Raw genomic sequence first — 17,401 nt, forward strand, 5'->3', positions numbered from 1 at the left:
GTACGTTCGCGATAGCTGTTTACTATGTAAATAAAGGATTGAATTAAATATTGAATTGAATGTCTTTTGAATCAAGAGAAATTAGTAGCTAAACAAAGCGAGTGAATTTTAAGCGGGAAAATTTGCGTGTGTTTACACAATTGAACAAAATCAGCCTTAGCGAGTAACATCAAAAGTCATTACATGCGTTGAGTAATTTATATGTTTATACAGGAGCTTTATAGCGCAGTATTATAATTTGAAAATTAAAAAGAAACCAAATTTCGCACGTTGAAATAGCTTGAAGTGATAAACTGTTACCACGAGCTCAAACACTTAAAATTGTGAAAGAGCAACCTAAATGACGCAAAAATAAAAAAAAGCATGCAAAAAATCTCCCCAGTGGTCAAACCAGTCGAGCAATAATCCCAGCAGAAAATAAGGGGCATTCGAACAACGACTTTCACGCCATTCCTCCTGAATTGCTCTTCAGTACCTCCTCTGAAGACTTTGGTTTGTAAAAATAAATTCTGCACGTTCAATGTCTCAGTATAGGTTTCTCAGTGAAGTCACTAAAATTGCGTTCTTTGAGAAACGCCGCTCGAGAGCTGAGTCACAGACTTGAAGTGACTTTAAAGGAGTCACGGAATTTTACTTGAAACACGAACATTGCAAGGCTTATAATTTGGGACTTTACATGGGAAAATATTGTAAATTATTATTCTAGAACCTGGTACGCTAGAGCACTGGCATTTTAAAATATAGATGTGCGTGTTCCAAGTTTTGAAACATTAGTCGCCTCACTGCCAGTTGCACGGTAGCATATCAATTGCGAATATGCACCCACGTTTGGGGTTAGCAGGTGGGGGGGGGGGGGTCGTTAAGTGCCGGGGGGTGGAGAGCGTGTAGGGTTGGTGGTCAAATTCTAAGAACAGTCCAGCACGCCATGAATATGTCTCCTCACCAGTTTTGGCGAAGACTAGAAAGACTCTAAGAGAACCGATCAGGAAGTTAACGCCCTATTGATCGTTTTTTCAAGGACAAGAAGTCAAATGGTCAGACGAAAAAACCGATCGGTCAAAAAGTCGGTTGTACGAAAAAAAGACTAGCAGGCTGCTAATATAATTCGGTTGAGAGCAATAAATAAAGATGCAATATGCCGAGACATTGCCATATTGAACGTTATCAAAGAAATAGTAATACAAACCCAATTTCTTGAGCTCATCTTTAACTTTTGTCATTTTGATCACACTTTTGTTGACACTGACCAACAACTCGTAGTCCAGAACAGTCCTGTACCTTGAAAACCCACTTTTGTAAACTTCCCTCACGTAATAGGGCATCTCTGAGTATATTCTCTTAAATACGGGTTCCGAGTCACTCGGGGTGAACGACTTCATGTAGAGACTCTTAGAGGTCACCCGAGTGCATATCACCTTCGTGTAGTAGTAGTACCGACTCTCGTTCTTCTTCGTGAATGAAGAAATGGACGTTTGCAGACCTGGACATTGTTGTCTCACCATTTTCTGCATCACCTTAGGAAGTGTGACGACCTGCGCGATCACAAGTAAAGGTTACGTCACTTTTATGCCAATGAAATTACTGAAAAATCTGGCATCAATCGAGAACCGAGTAGTGAGTGGTTCGAGATGCAAGCAAGAATTTTGAAGTGACTTTTGCAAGAGTCACCTAACTTTGCTTGAAATATGAACGAATAAGTTTGAAATCTCGCACTGTATATATGAAAATCTGGCTTCTAGTATCTGCAACAACTGAGATCAGACATTTTAATATGTGTTGTTATATAGCACGTTCACGTTACTGTGTAAAAAAGCACGAGCACCTGGGGAGCGTAAATGAGGGTGGGTGGGTGGGGGTGGTAATGCAGAATAGAACAAAAACTGTTTAAAATCAGATATTGAAAATCATGGCTGTAAATAAAATTAGACTAATCAATTATCACTTATCAATTAATTGCTACAAGCTGTCAGCTATGTTCCGCTGTTTTCTAATTTTCTATACATCATTTTACATAACTGGAAAGCGATGTCTAACTCAGAAACTTAAGGTTATAATCGGAAACCTGGTAATTGTAGCGATTTTCGACCCAAATACTGCTCGAGTCATTACTGTACTGGAACCCCCACGATGTCTCATTGTAGAATGCAAGCCAGGGTCTGTCAAAGTTCTGTCTCTTGATATCGAAGTCGAACGCAAAAAACAATGCAACCTTAAAATTCGAGTCGGAACACGAAGCCTGCAGGATCTTCCGAACAGCTGTAGCGTTCAGTTTTGTATCGTAGGTCAAATTGATAGCCCACAAAGAACAAGCATCGCTCATAGATTTGAGGCCATTTTGAGAAAGCCATTTTTTGAACTTATCAACCGAAGATTCAGGTACAGGTTGCGATGACTTAGGACTAACTGTCACCGCAACAATCGATTGCCCGGAATCTGTAGTCATTACAGAGTCCTTTCTTTTACTGGAACCCGTCGTTTTAGAATTGACAGCCCCAGAAGGTAGTACGATTGGTTTTCGTGTTGATTGATTTTTGTTAGTTGGTGGTGATTGTTGTTTTGGGGCGTTTATTGGGCTAAAACAAAACACCAATAGGGTACCAGTTTTGATTCAGCTCAAATGGACTTGAAAACAGCTGTACAAAATACCGACCTCTTCGTTACAGATGGGGCTGTAATAATCTGGCGCTTAGTCTGGGGTGTTGGAATGACCACTGGGGCCATATAACCCAAAGTTGTTTTTCTTGGTTTTGATGTTGTTTTCACTGTCGCGGGTGCACGTATAGTTGTTGTTGAGGGAACAGTAGTCGTGGTACTAGTAGTGGTAGTTGGAGTCGTAGGTATAACATACAGATCAACTGGAGGGTTGATCTTGACTGAAGCCTGGCCGTCCTGATTGGTGATCCAGATAATTCCACTGCACTGGATCTGACCCACCATGGTGCCAGTGACTCTTGACTTGTACACGTTGAGAATTTTGAAGGGAAAATTCCCACAACTAAACAAACATGAAACAAAAATGTAAAAAAATAACTACTTTCTGATTTGTCTCAACAACATATCTTAAGCAGTTCTACACAACCAACAAGATTATCAATGAGATAATTAAAGTAAAGGAAATTTTACTTTTCAGATTGATTTCCCAGCATAATTTCAAGCAGACAATACACAAAATGGGGCTTAAATCTTAGGTACTGTATCTACCATATTGATTTATTACTCTTCACGGCCAAATTGCAACGAAGTTGGTGAATTGATTTTATAAATACTGCTTGCCGAATGGCAAAAAAAATTGTGGTTATATCGTAGATCTCAAGCATCAAAATAGATCAAACTAATGATTTGACTAAATACAACTTGAAGAATTTCAAGTTTCCATATTAATCGCAGTTCTATCTTAAGACAAATTATCTGCTCGCAGGTGTGAGTTTTAAAGTTACTAATCAATATTCCCCAATTAGAGTGGATATCTAATGTTGACCGTAACTCTACCAAATGATTTAAAGTTATTTTGAGAGTAACTGAAGTCATGTGTGACCAAATGAACAAAAAAACATAAAAAAAAAACGAAACAAGGCAGGAAAAGTCCTGAATTACTATCCTAAAAAATGATGTCAAACTCAATAAAATTAGCTACAAACAGAAAACATTCAATAATTTCAAATTTACAAAATTGGAAAGAAGATGGAATTGACATTCAAGAGGCTACGTTACAAGACAAAGGCAACAACATACATAGCAAAACTCAACAACCAATTAATTTTTTAACATCAAATTGTCTTATAATTCTGAAAACAAACACAAGCAACTAACGTCGGAAAAATTCTCTTGAACAACAGCTGGGAGCTCTAATCTATGGCAGCCTTATTCATCCTGGGGGAGAGGTAGCGTGAATGAGGGGCTAAAAATTTCATAAGGGACTTCAAATGACGTTCAATGAGGTTATTATATACCACTATTAAGATTTAAAGTAAGAACGGACTCCAATATCTCGCTTTTCTTTCTCGATTTTCCATTAGCTCGCTTTTCTTTAAACCTTTAGTAGTAAAACTGAGCTTCCACTTTAGTTAAGCTGCTTAAAAATGAGAAAGCCAGAGAAATTTAGTCAAAAGGAAAAAAATTAAGAGCGTAAAAGTGACTCAAAAAGTCAAAACGATCCAGCAAAAATTTGGCGCAAAAAGACACGTTAAATATAATTGCTTCAAAGTTAGTTTGAGACTTCAATAAGCCACAATTTTGAGCAACTGATTAGATCAAATCTGGTTTCATTAGATTGCCAAGCAGACTTTACTGTGACAATGACAAACAAAACCGAAAAACACGAGCAAAACTGAATTATCACTGACATTTTTATAAAATGGACAAATGCTTAAGTAATGGACGAAATTCTCTCAAACGTCAAGCAAGCTCTAGCTTTCGAAAGTAACCAGCCTGCTCAGTGACTTAATTTTATCCGAGCTTTACCTATTTAACCCAAATCTGAGGACGAAAAGTTAAACGGTTCAGACAAGAATTCGGCGAAGCTAGAATTTGCTGAAAACTTTGTTTGAGTGAAAGTAATTACTAGCTACATACTAGAGTCAAGAACGAACTCAGCTAAACTGAGCTTATAGAGAAAGTTCACGACATCCCTCAATACTAAGTAAGAAGCCGAACAAAGGACAAAATCAAAACTGATACAATTACTGATATGTTAAACCGAGCGGTTATTAAGTCTTAAGATAGATGTGCTGTAAAATAACTACCGATTCAAGAAAACATCAATGAAAAACCAATTGTCATCAAAAGAAACTAAGTGTCACGACACCAGGAACTATATAACGGGCAAAACTATCCAAATTCACTAAAAATATATGAAACTTTTCAAAATGATGAAAACTGTAATGAACATGTCAAAATCATTCAAACAAATCCAAAATATTCATATTTTGAATATGAGCTTAAAAAATGAAGCAAAAAAAGCACAACTAAAAACTGCGGTCAAATTGCCCCACGTGAGGAAACTATCAGACACCCACTAACGTCGGGCATAATGCTCTCAAACAACTGGTGAGTGGTTGGCTTCTTCAGTAGCTAGCTACGCTTTACTAGGCTAGCTTTAGCTTAAATGAATGGGCGTGTGGTGGGTGTAGCAGGAGGCGCATGAGTACGAAAAGTCAAAAGGGTCAGATGAAAAAACGGTCTGGTGAAAAACCAGAGGACTAATATAATTGCTACGAACTTTGTTTGAGAGCAATTAAAAATCGAATTCTTAACTTCTTTTTTCACTGTAAAGCAATTTGAAAGTTCACAACATAAAAATGCTTCCTTTTACTCTTTCTACTACACCGCCTTTACTGAAAGCAGTCCATAAATTTGACTTCAATGACAACGAAAGTCGAAAGCTTGAACAAATTGCGCAACTACACAAAGACAGCGATTTAAAACAGCTCAAATTTTTTAAAAAATATATGAAAATTCGGTGGAAAAAGAATGATGCAAAAAATAAATCCTCAAATTTTGACAAGTATCATCTCAAATTACCAAAGAGTACGCAACAATACTCAAAGAGATCGCAACCGTTCTCAAAAACGAAAGTTCTTGAACCCAAAACTTAACTTAAAAAATACACAACATTAACCAGCATAAACCGCTGTTAAGTTGACTGTTGAAAGACAACCGTCCTAGTAACGATTTTTGAATATTTTGAAGTCGGAAAACTTCAGGATGAAGGAACAATTTCACGGATTTGTAAATTGCTAATGAAGAAAAGTTTTCAACCCCTAATTGTCAATGGTTGTCTTAATTGTATTTATATCTTGTGCTTTCGATCAACGGAAGCACAGTTTAAAATTGAATTCAAAAACAATGTTAAACTATAGCCGATGCAAAACCAAAGCAACTGGCATACAAAACTTATCATTGGGTGATATATTATTCTCCAATAATAATGTAGAGCATTTTAAGATTTCAACGCGGACGACAAATACAAAACATAACCGACTGAACGTCGGAAGAATTGCTCTCGAACGAATAGTGGGAGCTCTAATCAATTGCAGCCTGCTTCAGTCGGGGGGGGGGGCGAAATGGGAGTAAGAAGTTCAATAGTAGGCTTCAAATAACCGCATTAAAGGGAACATATACCACTATTAAGATTTCAAGTGAAAATGGCACCAGTTTCGGCGCACTTTTCATTTGACTTGAGAATTAAATTGCCGCCAATTGAGTTCATCAGCTTGAAATTAGGATTTAGAGGGCATTTTAGATCACGCAAAACGCAAGGGCGTAAAAGTTACTCGAGAAGTCTAAACGGTCAAGCATAAAATTTGCATAAAAAAGACACACACGTTTACAATAATTGCTTCTCTACGAGAGCAATTAATAATTCAATGCAAACAGTTGCTAAAAAAAATTAATTCATGCTTTTATTGTTGGTTTTCCAAAAAAATCAAATATTAATTTCGAAAAGGCTAAAAATATAATTAACTGAACGAACTTGTCTAGTTGCATTAAGTTACAAATTCAGCATTAAATCAGTTGCGGATAAGGCGGTCAAAATTGAGACTTAAATAACAATTTCTGCACACATTACCATAAATTTTTGAAACGCTTAGTTTTGGCAAACGAGCCAAGAAAAACTGTAGACGTAAAAAACCTTTCAAATTACACCCACATAGCTATGACAGATAATTACCCCATTTCTGTGGCGATCACAGTTGCTGGTGAAGCAGCTTTTGTAAGAAAAATAGAAGTCAATCAAATCGAAACATTCTCACGGGCCAACACAACTGAGAATATTTAGCACAGCTAAAATTTTCTGTTCAAGGAACATTTAATAAAAATATTATAGTGGAACTGCATCTGAATCTGATGCAACCCAAAATTAGAAGGAAAACGTTTTTTCCGTATGGAAAAGAAAGTTCCGATTGGTCGGTATCCAGGAAGTCCTCAAAAATTAGCTTCAACAGAATCTTGATGTGCCTTGATTAAAAATCACTCATATGAGTTTTTTGTCTATATAAGTTAATCTTGGTTGTGTTCAAATATCCTACAGCAGAAATCAGCAATTAGAAGCAAAAGAATGCCAAAAATCGAACCTGAAAACATCTGGCCAATTATCAGTCCTGACCGACTTTTCCAGAAATTTCTTGAAAAAATTTTTCTCAGAAAACTCGGTGACCTCAAACCACTCGCCGCTACCAGCCAAGGATACAACAAAGGCAGCATTCAATATAATCACAACGAAAAGAATCGAACAATTGAAATAACTACTTCGACTATAACTAAGCATTGTTGTACTGTTTAAATCAACTAAGACATTTCAAAGCTGTTTAATATCAGATAACAAAATAGCAGAATGCCCACGCGTTAGAGTGAAGTAAAATCACGCTCTATAAACAAATGACGACAGATTAAGAATCTGAAGAGATGATGATATGTCAGATGATTTCAAAATATGCAAATCAAAATTTTGCAGTTTTTGAAATATGTGTGCAATGAATCGATACATTAACTAAAGCTTATTATAAACATTGCTATCTATTCTAATTAACAGTTCAATCGCAAAAAAGGTGGGTAGCAAAAATAAACCAACTGCTCTCGAACGACAGACGGAAATGATTGACTAATTTCGGTGCATTTTTGATTACTTTTTTAGTAGTAAACTGGCGCGAATTAAGTTAGAGGCCTAAACTTTGAAGGCGCGTAGGAAATAAAGCTAAAAATTGATTAGGCGAAGCCAATTTTGCAGCTATAGGTATTACATCACTTCTGCACCCCTCGTTAAACCATTTTGACAACAGTTTGGGCAAGAGTAGAGCGAATACATGGTAGCAAGTTTTCTTATTTATTCTAAATAGATTTAAGCTCTGGGGCGCAAAAGAAATTCGAGAAAAAAGTACACAAAATTGGGCAACTGACGTGAACTGAAATGCTGAAACTGCTCATTTCTTTGCAACAGTTTGAAGGTTTTTGAAAGTAATTATCAGGCGAATACAATCAGGATGGACACTTGACTACATTATTGAAGACACTTGAGTCAAAGGGGTTTCTCGAAGGAGTCTAAAAATTTTTGCCTAATAGCCATAAAAATTGGTTTGACTTATCGAGCTTTCAGCTAATAGCCGGTCGCCAATTCTGAGAGAAAATTTAAATCACAACGAACTCCAGCAGTCAAGCGTGAAAACGACCCTCGGACTGTCAAATCGCTCTAGCGAGGAAAAACATGCTAGAACAAAACAGTCAAGAAAAAATTTTAAAAATCAATGAATTCAGCTCAAATAAGGGTCCACAAAGAACTTTTTTTTTACATTAATAACACAGCCCAGAAAAACGAAACAAATCTGTTGGTAAAAACAATAACGAGAACGAAAATTTAACACATTGGAAAAATCCTTTCCTGAGGGTAATATCATTCAAAGCGAAAGTTAAGGGCGTATGCGAAAAAAAGTTTTGAAGAATTCTTTTGAAGCCATATCATAAAAAACACACGGAATCAAAAACTAAGTACGTTTGTTTATCATTTTCTATCAAATATCTTTTTGCATCAAGGGCCTCAAAACCTATGCAACAAACGTAAAAAAAACTACACAAAATTAATGGCCTAGAAAATTAATTAGCTCCAGCATTTTTTACTTAAAAAGAGTGGTTATATAAAGGTTTGTTAGAAATAAAAAACTTGGACAAGAAAGTCACCAATATAAGATAACGTATACACGTAGAGAAAGAAATGAGCAGAAAGATAATAGGGCCAAATCACTTTTTTATTTCGTTAGAATCGAAAACATCCCGGGACAGATACACTGAAACTTTAGCCGAAAATAATAATCAGTAATGCAAACAACACATTGTCTTATTTAACAACAAATTCACGTAACCAAAAAAAAACACCTACTTATTTGGCGTAATAAGAAAAAAATTTCTAGGAGAACGGACACTTTCTTAAAATTATAAAATTCACACAAAAGCAATAGAACAGTGAAATACATTTTTAACACATTTCAAACGAGAAAATACCAAAACATTTTTTTTAAAAAAAAAGACGATTTACAAAAGCTTAACTTCAGAAAAATAGGCAAAATAATAAGAACGCCATACGAACAGAAAACAGCAGATAAAAATTTCACAAGCACAAATACCAACCTTATGCTATAAAAAGATCAAAAAATTATACCATTAACGATTCTGGTATTTTGACAGCGTAATCTCAAAGCCTACTTACAGGCAAAACGAAATGAAGAACGCTGAAACTGCTTCAGAAACTTTACAAATTTTTACGTGAAAAAAAGTTTTAAAACAGAAAATTTAATTTAACAGGTCACTATAAACCGAGTATCGTTCTTTACGCACTATAAAATTGCATTGTTACTTCAAAAAAAGATATGATAATTTTTAAAAGCTCAAGATTTTGCCAATGTGTTTTTTATTGACGTTTCGCGTTTTTATCACACTAAACAGAGGCAAATTTAGAGCACTCCAAACTGCCATCAAAATCAATTACCTCTACTGTTTCTACAATAATCAGCACCAGAAAAACACTTTGAGCCAGAATCAGACAAAGTACCAGTTCCCTTCAGATGAAAGTTAAACCTAAGACAGCACCTCCGGTCGTGAAAATTTATCAACATAATGATGAGACGACCAGTTTCCCGTGCTGAAGTAACCCGGACGGTTATACTAATATTAATTATGCTGTATATCAAGTACGAAAAAAAGAAACGTAGATAATTCCAAAAAAATGGCTTCACAAAAATTAAGATACATAATTAAAAAGTTATCTTTGGAACAGTACATTAACATTTGCAGAATCTCATTTATCATCAAAATTCAATACGTAATCAAGGCCTCTACATATTTTATTAAATTGTTCAATTGCAGATCAGAAAATCACATGTTTGAAAAATCAGAACACAAATTGGAAAGTTAGAAAAATTTCTCGAGAAATTGTGAACAATAACTACAATCTATATGATTACATGTTTGCATTACCAATGAATTTTGCTATAATAAACGAGAGAAACTAATACAAAAAGCTGACGAATAATGTCTGACCAATTAATCTCGAGTGGCAATTTAATTCATGGGGGGGGGGGGGGGTGTAGCCTAGAGAAACTTTCATGGGTGCAAATTTTTCTACCGTGAAGGAACTAGTTATCTCAGTTTACATTCAGGCACATTAATAACTGAACTATACGGGCGATGTGCTTTGCTCGCTTAAAATCACTTCTCTTTTAGTGAGACTTAGTTTTTGAATAAGAGCAATTTAGATCACGCAAAACTCACTCAAAAAAAGTCACTCGAGAAGTGAAATCGAAAGAATATTCTCGAAAAAAACGCTCAAGTAAAAATATAGCATAGAAAGACACACGATTTTACTATAATTGCTATAAACTTTGTTCGAGGGCGATTCAAAAGAGGGAAATCAAAATAAGTAAATATATCAAACTTTGAAGTTCTTGAAAATTTTTTTTCTCTAACTCCATCAAAATCTTTAAAAAAGCATCCGAAGGTATCAAAAAGCAAGCTGACTTGCTTAGACAATTAAAAAAGTACACATAATCTAAGATATTTAACGGGTGTATATTATCAGCGTTCTATAATTATCATAGCGTATTGCTTAATATTTCCAGTTTTCTCAGTTCTTAGCACAGCAAGTCGTACAGATGATAAATAGGACCTGAAAACAGCGAAAAAGTGTGTACCGGCTGCTGTAATGTCTACCTTTGAACGAGAGAAATTCCCCTCAGTTAGGAATTCTTTTGAAAACTTGCCATCTATTAACCTTTAGAGTGAGGTATCTCCATTTCCCGAACTACTTAAACTTAATAAAAAAGTAATTTTCGAGAGTAAATTTAGAGTAAAATTGACAAAAATGGCACAAATGAATTAAAGAAGCTTCCGAATTAAGGGGAGAAGTAACAACAATCTGGACAACAAAACGAAAGAAGGCCGATAACAGCTTAACTAAAGCAGCGTTAGATTTTGGTAGTTTCCCAATTAGACTTGGTAGTTTTCCTGATTCAATTTTTGTTACGAAACATCTTGATAAATCTATAAAATTTGAATAGCCAGAATCTGTCAGCAAAAGGACGCATCATTGTGGCTATTATCATCTATGTTAAGAATATTGAGTAAACGGTTGTTTTCTTACTGGTCTTTTTATTCTGATTTCGACAATTTTCACGGCAAACGAAACATCTCCGTTCTTGCTGGCATGATTGAAAATCTTTGGAACCCCCAATTTTTTCCGTTTTTGCCGGTATAGTGAAAATGTGGCTAATCTACCACAGCAAGAAAAATGATAAAAGAAACAAGTTGACCAGAAGTTTTTTGAAATACATCCTATAACACTGCATTGAAAAGTCTATTATAGAAACCTCGAGGTCACTCCTACAAGTAATTAAGCCACAAAAAAACAGTGGCTAATTAACTGTTTTCTCTAACGTTGTTTTATTTACATAACCTAATAGCATCGGACGAATCGCTCTCGAAAAGAAAGCAGGTTCTATTTTAATGCAGTTTGAAGTGGCACCTTATGAAATTCTAACAATTTGAAATAAAATGAAATTCCGCTGATAGCAGAACAATTTCTCCAATTGAGTTCCACTGCTTAAAATTTTAGATATCGCAAAAATCAAGAGCTCGTGTAAACGCGTTAAAGTTCTGCATGAAGAAAATTAACTTACGAAAGTATTTTGCATCAACACTACGTTCGAGGGTAATTGATACTCAAAACAGTAGAAATGTATGTCTTCGAAAAATAGGTAAAATCAATGGCGCCACTGCAGCTTATGAAAAAACACAACAGTTCAGCATAATCATAAAGCTTAGCCTAATAAGCTCAGCTTAGTAAATGTTACATGATTTCTCCAAAGTTCACTTAATAGCTAGCTTTTTTAAACTTGAGAAATTTTCCAAAGGTTTTTCAGCAACCCCTGAAAGTTTAATACTGCAAAAAAGACCACCATACTTACCATAGCGTCCACTAGATAAATACCGACAGTTTCAACTCAAAAATTTGTTAAAAATTCAGCAAGAATACTCGAAATAAAAAATGTATAAATTACCTAAATTTTGCTTTAAAAAATTAATTGAGATTGCAGTCATCAAAAAACTAAAAAATTTTCAATTAAACCAAGATATCCTCAATTCTTCAAATTATCTCAGCAAAAATCAATTTCAGAGATCAGATATTAGGGAAAAATAACGGTGATGAACAAAATCTCGCAGCAACAAGAGAGAAAAAAAGAAGTGCACGCACGCAATACGGAAATTGCGTGAATGAATGAACCAAAAGCTAATTTCAAGTGATTGCGACGCAATATGGTCCTAGCGAAAATCTGGAAGATGAAACAGCAAAAAGCAAGAAAACGTCAATAATAGTTCCGCTCTGATATCGCACTAAAGAAAAGGTTTACCTCTGTTGAGTAGAACTACTTATCGCGTAGCAATAATTCCAAATGCTTTTTGGTTCGCACTATTATCTGAAGCGGTATTGTGGCAAAAAGCATTTTCGCAAATAATTAAACCATAGCTAGCAGATTGCCAGAAAATAGCTGCAATAGATTCGTAGATCTGCAGTCTCAAAAAAGAACAGTAAAAAAATTCGTCTTTTCATTGAAGGCGCCTCTGTATAATTTTTTGTTGCCTCTATTAGCTGCTCTCAAATAACCTTAATATAGAGTGACACACACCCATTTGACCTAGTCTCTTTAAATTAAACTAAGTAAAAGTCAATTTCAAAGTGAGGAAGTCATTTTTGAGAGTGAGGTAAGTCAAGAGTGACCAAAAGTTTAATCACGCGAAAGAACTAAGAAACTCGCTCCACTAAGAGAGAAAAATGACGTCACACACACTTCAGTTGAATATGCATGAACGAATGAACAAAAAGCAGATTTCAAGTGCATGTGACGTCATATGGTCGTAACAAAAATCGCGACGACGAAATTAGAAAACATAGCAGGACAAGTCCTCACGTACAATTCAAAGAATTTTCATTGACTAAACAGAAAACTAGACATAGAACGGAACGGACTACGAATTGATTGGGAAAACCATTTAGAAAACAATCCGATCCAAAAAATCAAAAAAACAGTAAAAAAAACAAAATGAAATTGCCGCTTGTGAACGAAAAACAACTACCGATAAAGCGAATTTTTGTTCAAACACCGTTTTCTCACTCTACTTTAAAATTAGAACAAAAGATTTCACGCCGCAAAACCACTCGCTTTTTCGACGTGACCAAAATCACTACTCCAATTTCACTTCAAAAATCATTAAAATGTATGAACAGATCTTAAAAAAAAGACAGCGCCCCTATACAATTCAAATTCTTTGAATTGTAAAAACCAAGAGTAGGCCTATAATAGCCCCAGCTATCGCTGTGCGGCTATCAATAAACCAAAAACATTTTAAAATGTAATTAGAATGGTCTCTTCAAGATCCATCCAGTTACGGAAGGAGTTCTTCAATTCGGCAGTTGTTGAATCGTCTTCACCATGAATCTACCCTTTAAAACAGCTCTATTTTGTCAAATATAGCTAAATTAAGTCAAATAGCAATGAAAAAAACAGCCAAAAAGATCAATTAAATCATAATAAAATAAAATACAAATAACAAGGATACTTTGTCTCACGGAATTGAGAAAAATATGTCGTTGCGCACAAAAAGTAAGCAAGTCTTAACCGACACTAAGATTTCTCACTGTAAAAAAATATAATTGACAAGTTGAATTTTTCTGTCATATCTCATGAGACTGCTTTATACCAAAAAATAGAAAAAATGTGTAGAGCAAAAGTTCTATAGGTGCCTAATAATTTTCCGAAAAAAAACAATAAAACGAAAAAGGGACCAAAAAGAAGAAAAATTCAAAAGTATTGAAAAACCCCAAATGAGCCTAACAATCGTTACATCAAAAACGGTTTCAAAACGACCTTAAAATTAGTGCCCTAGTCTATTGAAAACCATCAGCAAGAAATGGTAGTTTGAATTACCAAAAACAACTTCAAAAATCTGCACCTGAACAAAACTTTTGCTCAATTAGAGGAAAATTAACCACACCTCGATTTCGCACGGCTTATAAAATTCTTTTTCAAATTTCATACCTGTTTTCGATTTAACCCCTCCTCCCCCTACCCCATCCCCCCTCTCCCCCCGCCCCCAAAATATGATATTCCATTTGCAGTGTGCAATGCCTACAATTAAATTTTCATTCAGCTACCAATAGATTAAACAAAATAATACACAGGGCTGAAAATCGCTAAATAACCTATCAATCCACAAAATAATTGAAACGTGCGCCAAAATTCTAACGATAAACGAGCGGTTGGCTTCTTCAGTTGGGGCCTAGGGATGCTAACATTAGATGAAGGGGTGAACGGAGTGGCGGGGTCAAGCGTTGGAGGGCGGGACAACGGATGGAAGAGGCTATGTTTGAGACCACTGGAGGAGTGTGTGTGTGTGGGGGGGGGCAATCGCCAGGTGGATGAGGGCATACGGGGAGCGTTGGTGGGTTGACTTAGAGGGTGGTCAAAATTTTGAAGATTAAGAGCCGCCCTTCACACCATATGAATGTCTCCTACGAACATTTTCTGTAAATCGCATATCTAGATATTTGTAAGGTGTAAGGCTTGGGGAGAGCTGCTCAGACACTTAGAACCCTCCAGAAGATATCTGTTTGTCGCGTTTTTGAGGACAAAGAGTCATTAAGATCAAAAAAAATTTCGGTCAACCGATAGAGCGCTTAAAAAGGCAACACGACTAATATAATTGCTACAAACTTTGGTTAAGACGATTCAAAACATTTAATTAGCGTAATATTCCCTTTTACACAAAAACGATCAGAACAATTTCAAATCAACCTCAATATTATTACTTTTGTCTAAAATAACATCGGAGACAACATAAAATGAAACCGAGAAGAGCAAAAACAAAAATGCTTGCTTTGAAAATTTTTTCAATGCTACATTTCAGGCTCTTTTTCAAATTACAGCACAGCCAATATAACCTCTATCTCTCCCCCCCCCCTCTCTCTCTCTCTCTCTCTCTCTCTCTCTCTCTCTCTCTCTCTTTCTCTCTCTTTCTCTCCACTCTTAGAATTTGTTCACCGAAACAGCTTTTTTAATACTTCAGTCCTGTTTTTAGCTCGCTCTTTTATGAAAAAAAAATATAGTCTGAATACTCCGGAATCGAATCGGATTAGAAAACTAATTCAGCACTAAGCAAATAATTACAAAAAGAAATAAAAATTATAACTCGATCATGCCAATCATTTTGAAAAAAAATGAAAATAAAAATTAGGAAAGCAAAAATTTGCAAAACAAGCATTCCAAGAAAACATGCCAAGCAATGAGCCTCAGCTCAGTGAACGATAACAAAAAGATTATCAAGCAACACACGCGCTGCTAACAATGAAAGTCAAAAATCGAAAGTCAAAAACATAGCTGGCAGATTGCCAGAAAATAGCCGCAATAGCTTCGTAGATCTGCAGTCTCATAAAACACAGTAAAAAAGAGCGACCAAAAAATAGTCTTTTCATTGAATGCTGATTTGTTATATTTTGATTAGAAATCTGTATAAGTTTTTGCTGCCTCTATTAGCTGCTCTCTAATAACCTTCATTTAGAGTGACACACACTCATTTGACCATATCTCTTTGAATTGAAGTAAATAAAAGTCAATTTTAAAGTGAGGAAGTCATTTTTGTGACTGAGGTAAGTCAAGTGCGACCAAAAATTTAATCACGCAAATGGACAAAAAATGACGTCACGCACGCACTTCAGTTGAAATTGCATGAATGAACAAAAAGCAGATTTCAAGTGGTTGTGACGTCATATGGTTGTAACAAAAATCGCGACGACGAAATAAAAAAACCAAGAGAAGGCCAATAATAGCCCCAACTATCTCTGTGCGGCTATTAATGAGGATAAATTAAATTTACCAAATTTTCCACAAAAAAATCGAGAAAAAGTTATGTCTAAACGTCACAACACTTGTTGTTCCCTGAAAAAAAAAGACTCTACAGAATATTTTTGCGCTCCATCAGTGACCCATCAAACACTCGACAGACATGCAATAATTTAACAAAATAGTTAACAATTAAACGGACAAAATCAAAAATCCAAAAAAGAAAGAATTTCATTTCAGTAAAAATCGCATAGCTAACATCTAAGTGTCTCCTATTAGAAAGCATAACCATGAACTATCATAGCATATACGACAGAAAAATGCCAAACCATTTTCAAATTAATTAAAAACCACTTAATTAAAAACCATTTAAAGCAAAACAATTTTCAAATTAAACCAAGCCTCAAATTCATCAAATTTCTCCATCAGAAGAATCTCAAAATAAAAGAGCAAATAGAACGGTGACCAAACCCACTAAGATTATAATTTGAAGCGATTAATTCCCTGAATACTAAAAAAAATATGAACAAGGGTACAAAAACAAGGGTCAAACGGCCAAGAACGCTCCAGTTCAAACGTACAATTACTGTTGAACATTGTTGAGAAAACAACTTGAGCCAGAAAAAGTAAAGTTAAAACTAAACAAATGCCAACCGCTTTTAAATTGCCACACGAGACAAATTTCGCCAGCTCTGCGAATTTTATTTTCGCATCTAATTTTCTCTCGAAAAGAAGGCATCAACAAAAAATAGCTTATTTCTGCTCTTCAATTTCTGTGGCAGTTTGACCTAAACAATTTAGTGTCACGCGTTTCACTTGTTTCAAACATAGTTCAACAAAATTACGCTAACATAGCCGGCAGATTGCCGGAATAGCTGCGAAAGAATAGACCTGCGTGCCATATAATAGAGATAGAAACAGATACAGATCTAAATTGAAAAAATCGACGCCGCTCAAAAAAACTAGGTAAAAAACATTCAGCGATAAATTAATAAAGCTTGTTAAAATTCATTCCGCAGAAGCCTCTTATTAGGGACTTATACTGTACATATGAGTTCCTTTGACCTTCAACAATTCAAATTAAACTTAAGTTTTAAAGTGCAAAAGTCATTTTATTGAGTGAGGTAAGTCACGTATGATCAAAATTAATCACGCAAATAACCTAAAAACTTTTGCTAAAGCGAGTGAGAAATGACGTCACGCGCGCAAATGCCGTTAGTGAGAGGAAGAAGTCATTCAGAAAATTTGACTTTTTCAGCTTTGCTGTGTGAACAAATGTAAAACGAAAAAAAAGCGTCAGACGACGAAACAAAAAACATAGCTGGACAAGTCCTGACGTACAATTCAAAGAATTTTCATTGACTTAACAAACAACTAGACCTAGAACGGACAATGAGTGAATTGGGAAAACCATTTCTAAAAAAATGTCAGATAAAAAAAAACAAAAAAACAGAAAATCAATGACAAAATGCTGCTAGGGAGAACAAAAAACCACTAGTGAGAAATGTAATTTTGATTCTAAC

At 35.3% G+C, this 17,401-nt stretch overlaps 2 protein-coding genes across 3 annotated transcripts in view; one reads left to right on the plus strand and one right to left on the minus strand.

The window, feature by feature from the left end:
• LOC142352268 (cleavage and polyadenylation specificity factor subunit 4-like) overlaps positions 1 to 17,401 on the plus strand; it is a 441,589-nt gene that overhangs the window by 347,249 nt on the left and 76,939 nt on the right. The window lies entirely within an intron of this gene.
• LOC142351936 (uncharacterized) overlaps positions 1 to 17,401 on the minus strand; it is a 28,210-nt gene that overhangs the window by 9,789 nt on the left and 1,020 nt on the right. The window contains exons 1-4 of one of the 2 annotated variants that reach the window (XM_075404208.1): positions 7,074 to 7,398; positions 2,651 to 2,995; positions 2,063 to 2,573; positions 1,187 to 1,532 (exon numbers count right to left, since the gene is read on the minus strand). In XM_075404208.1, the coding sequence (XP_075260323.1) occupies positions 1,187 to 1,532; positions 2,063 to 2,573; positions 2,651 to 2,995; positions 7,074 to 7,267 (1,396 nt within the window). In that variant the 5' untranslated portion in view covers positions 7,268 to 7,398. Of the gene's footprint in view, positions 1 to 1,186; positions 1,533 to 2,062; positions 2,574 to 2,650; positions 2,996 to 7,073; positions 7,399 to 17,401 lie in introns of those variants that run through there. The other variant, XM_075404209.1, reaches the window with a different exon arrangement.

Source organism: Convolutriloba macropyga, chromosome 13 (genome assembly GCF_964194025.1).
Source record: "Convolutriloba macropyga chromosome 13, txConMacr16.3, whole genome shotgun sequence".
Taxonomy (NCBI): domain Eukaryota; kingdom Metazoa; phylum Xenacoelomorpha; order Acoela; family Convolutidae; genus Convolutriloba; species Convolutriloba macropyga.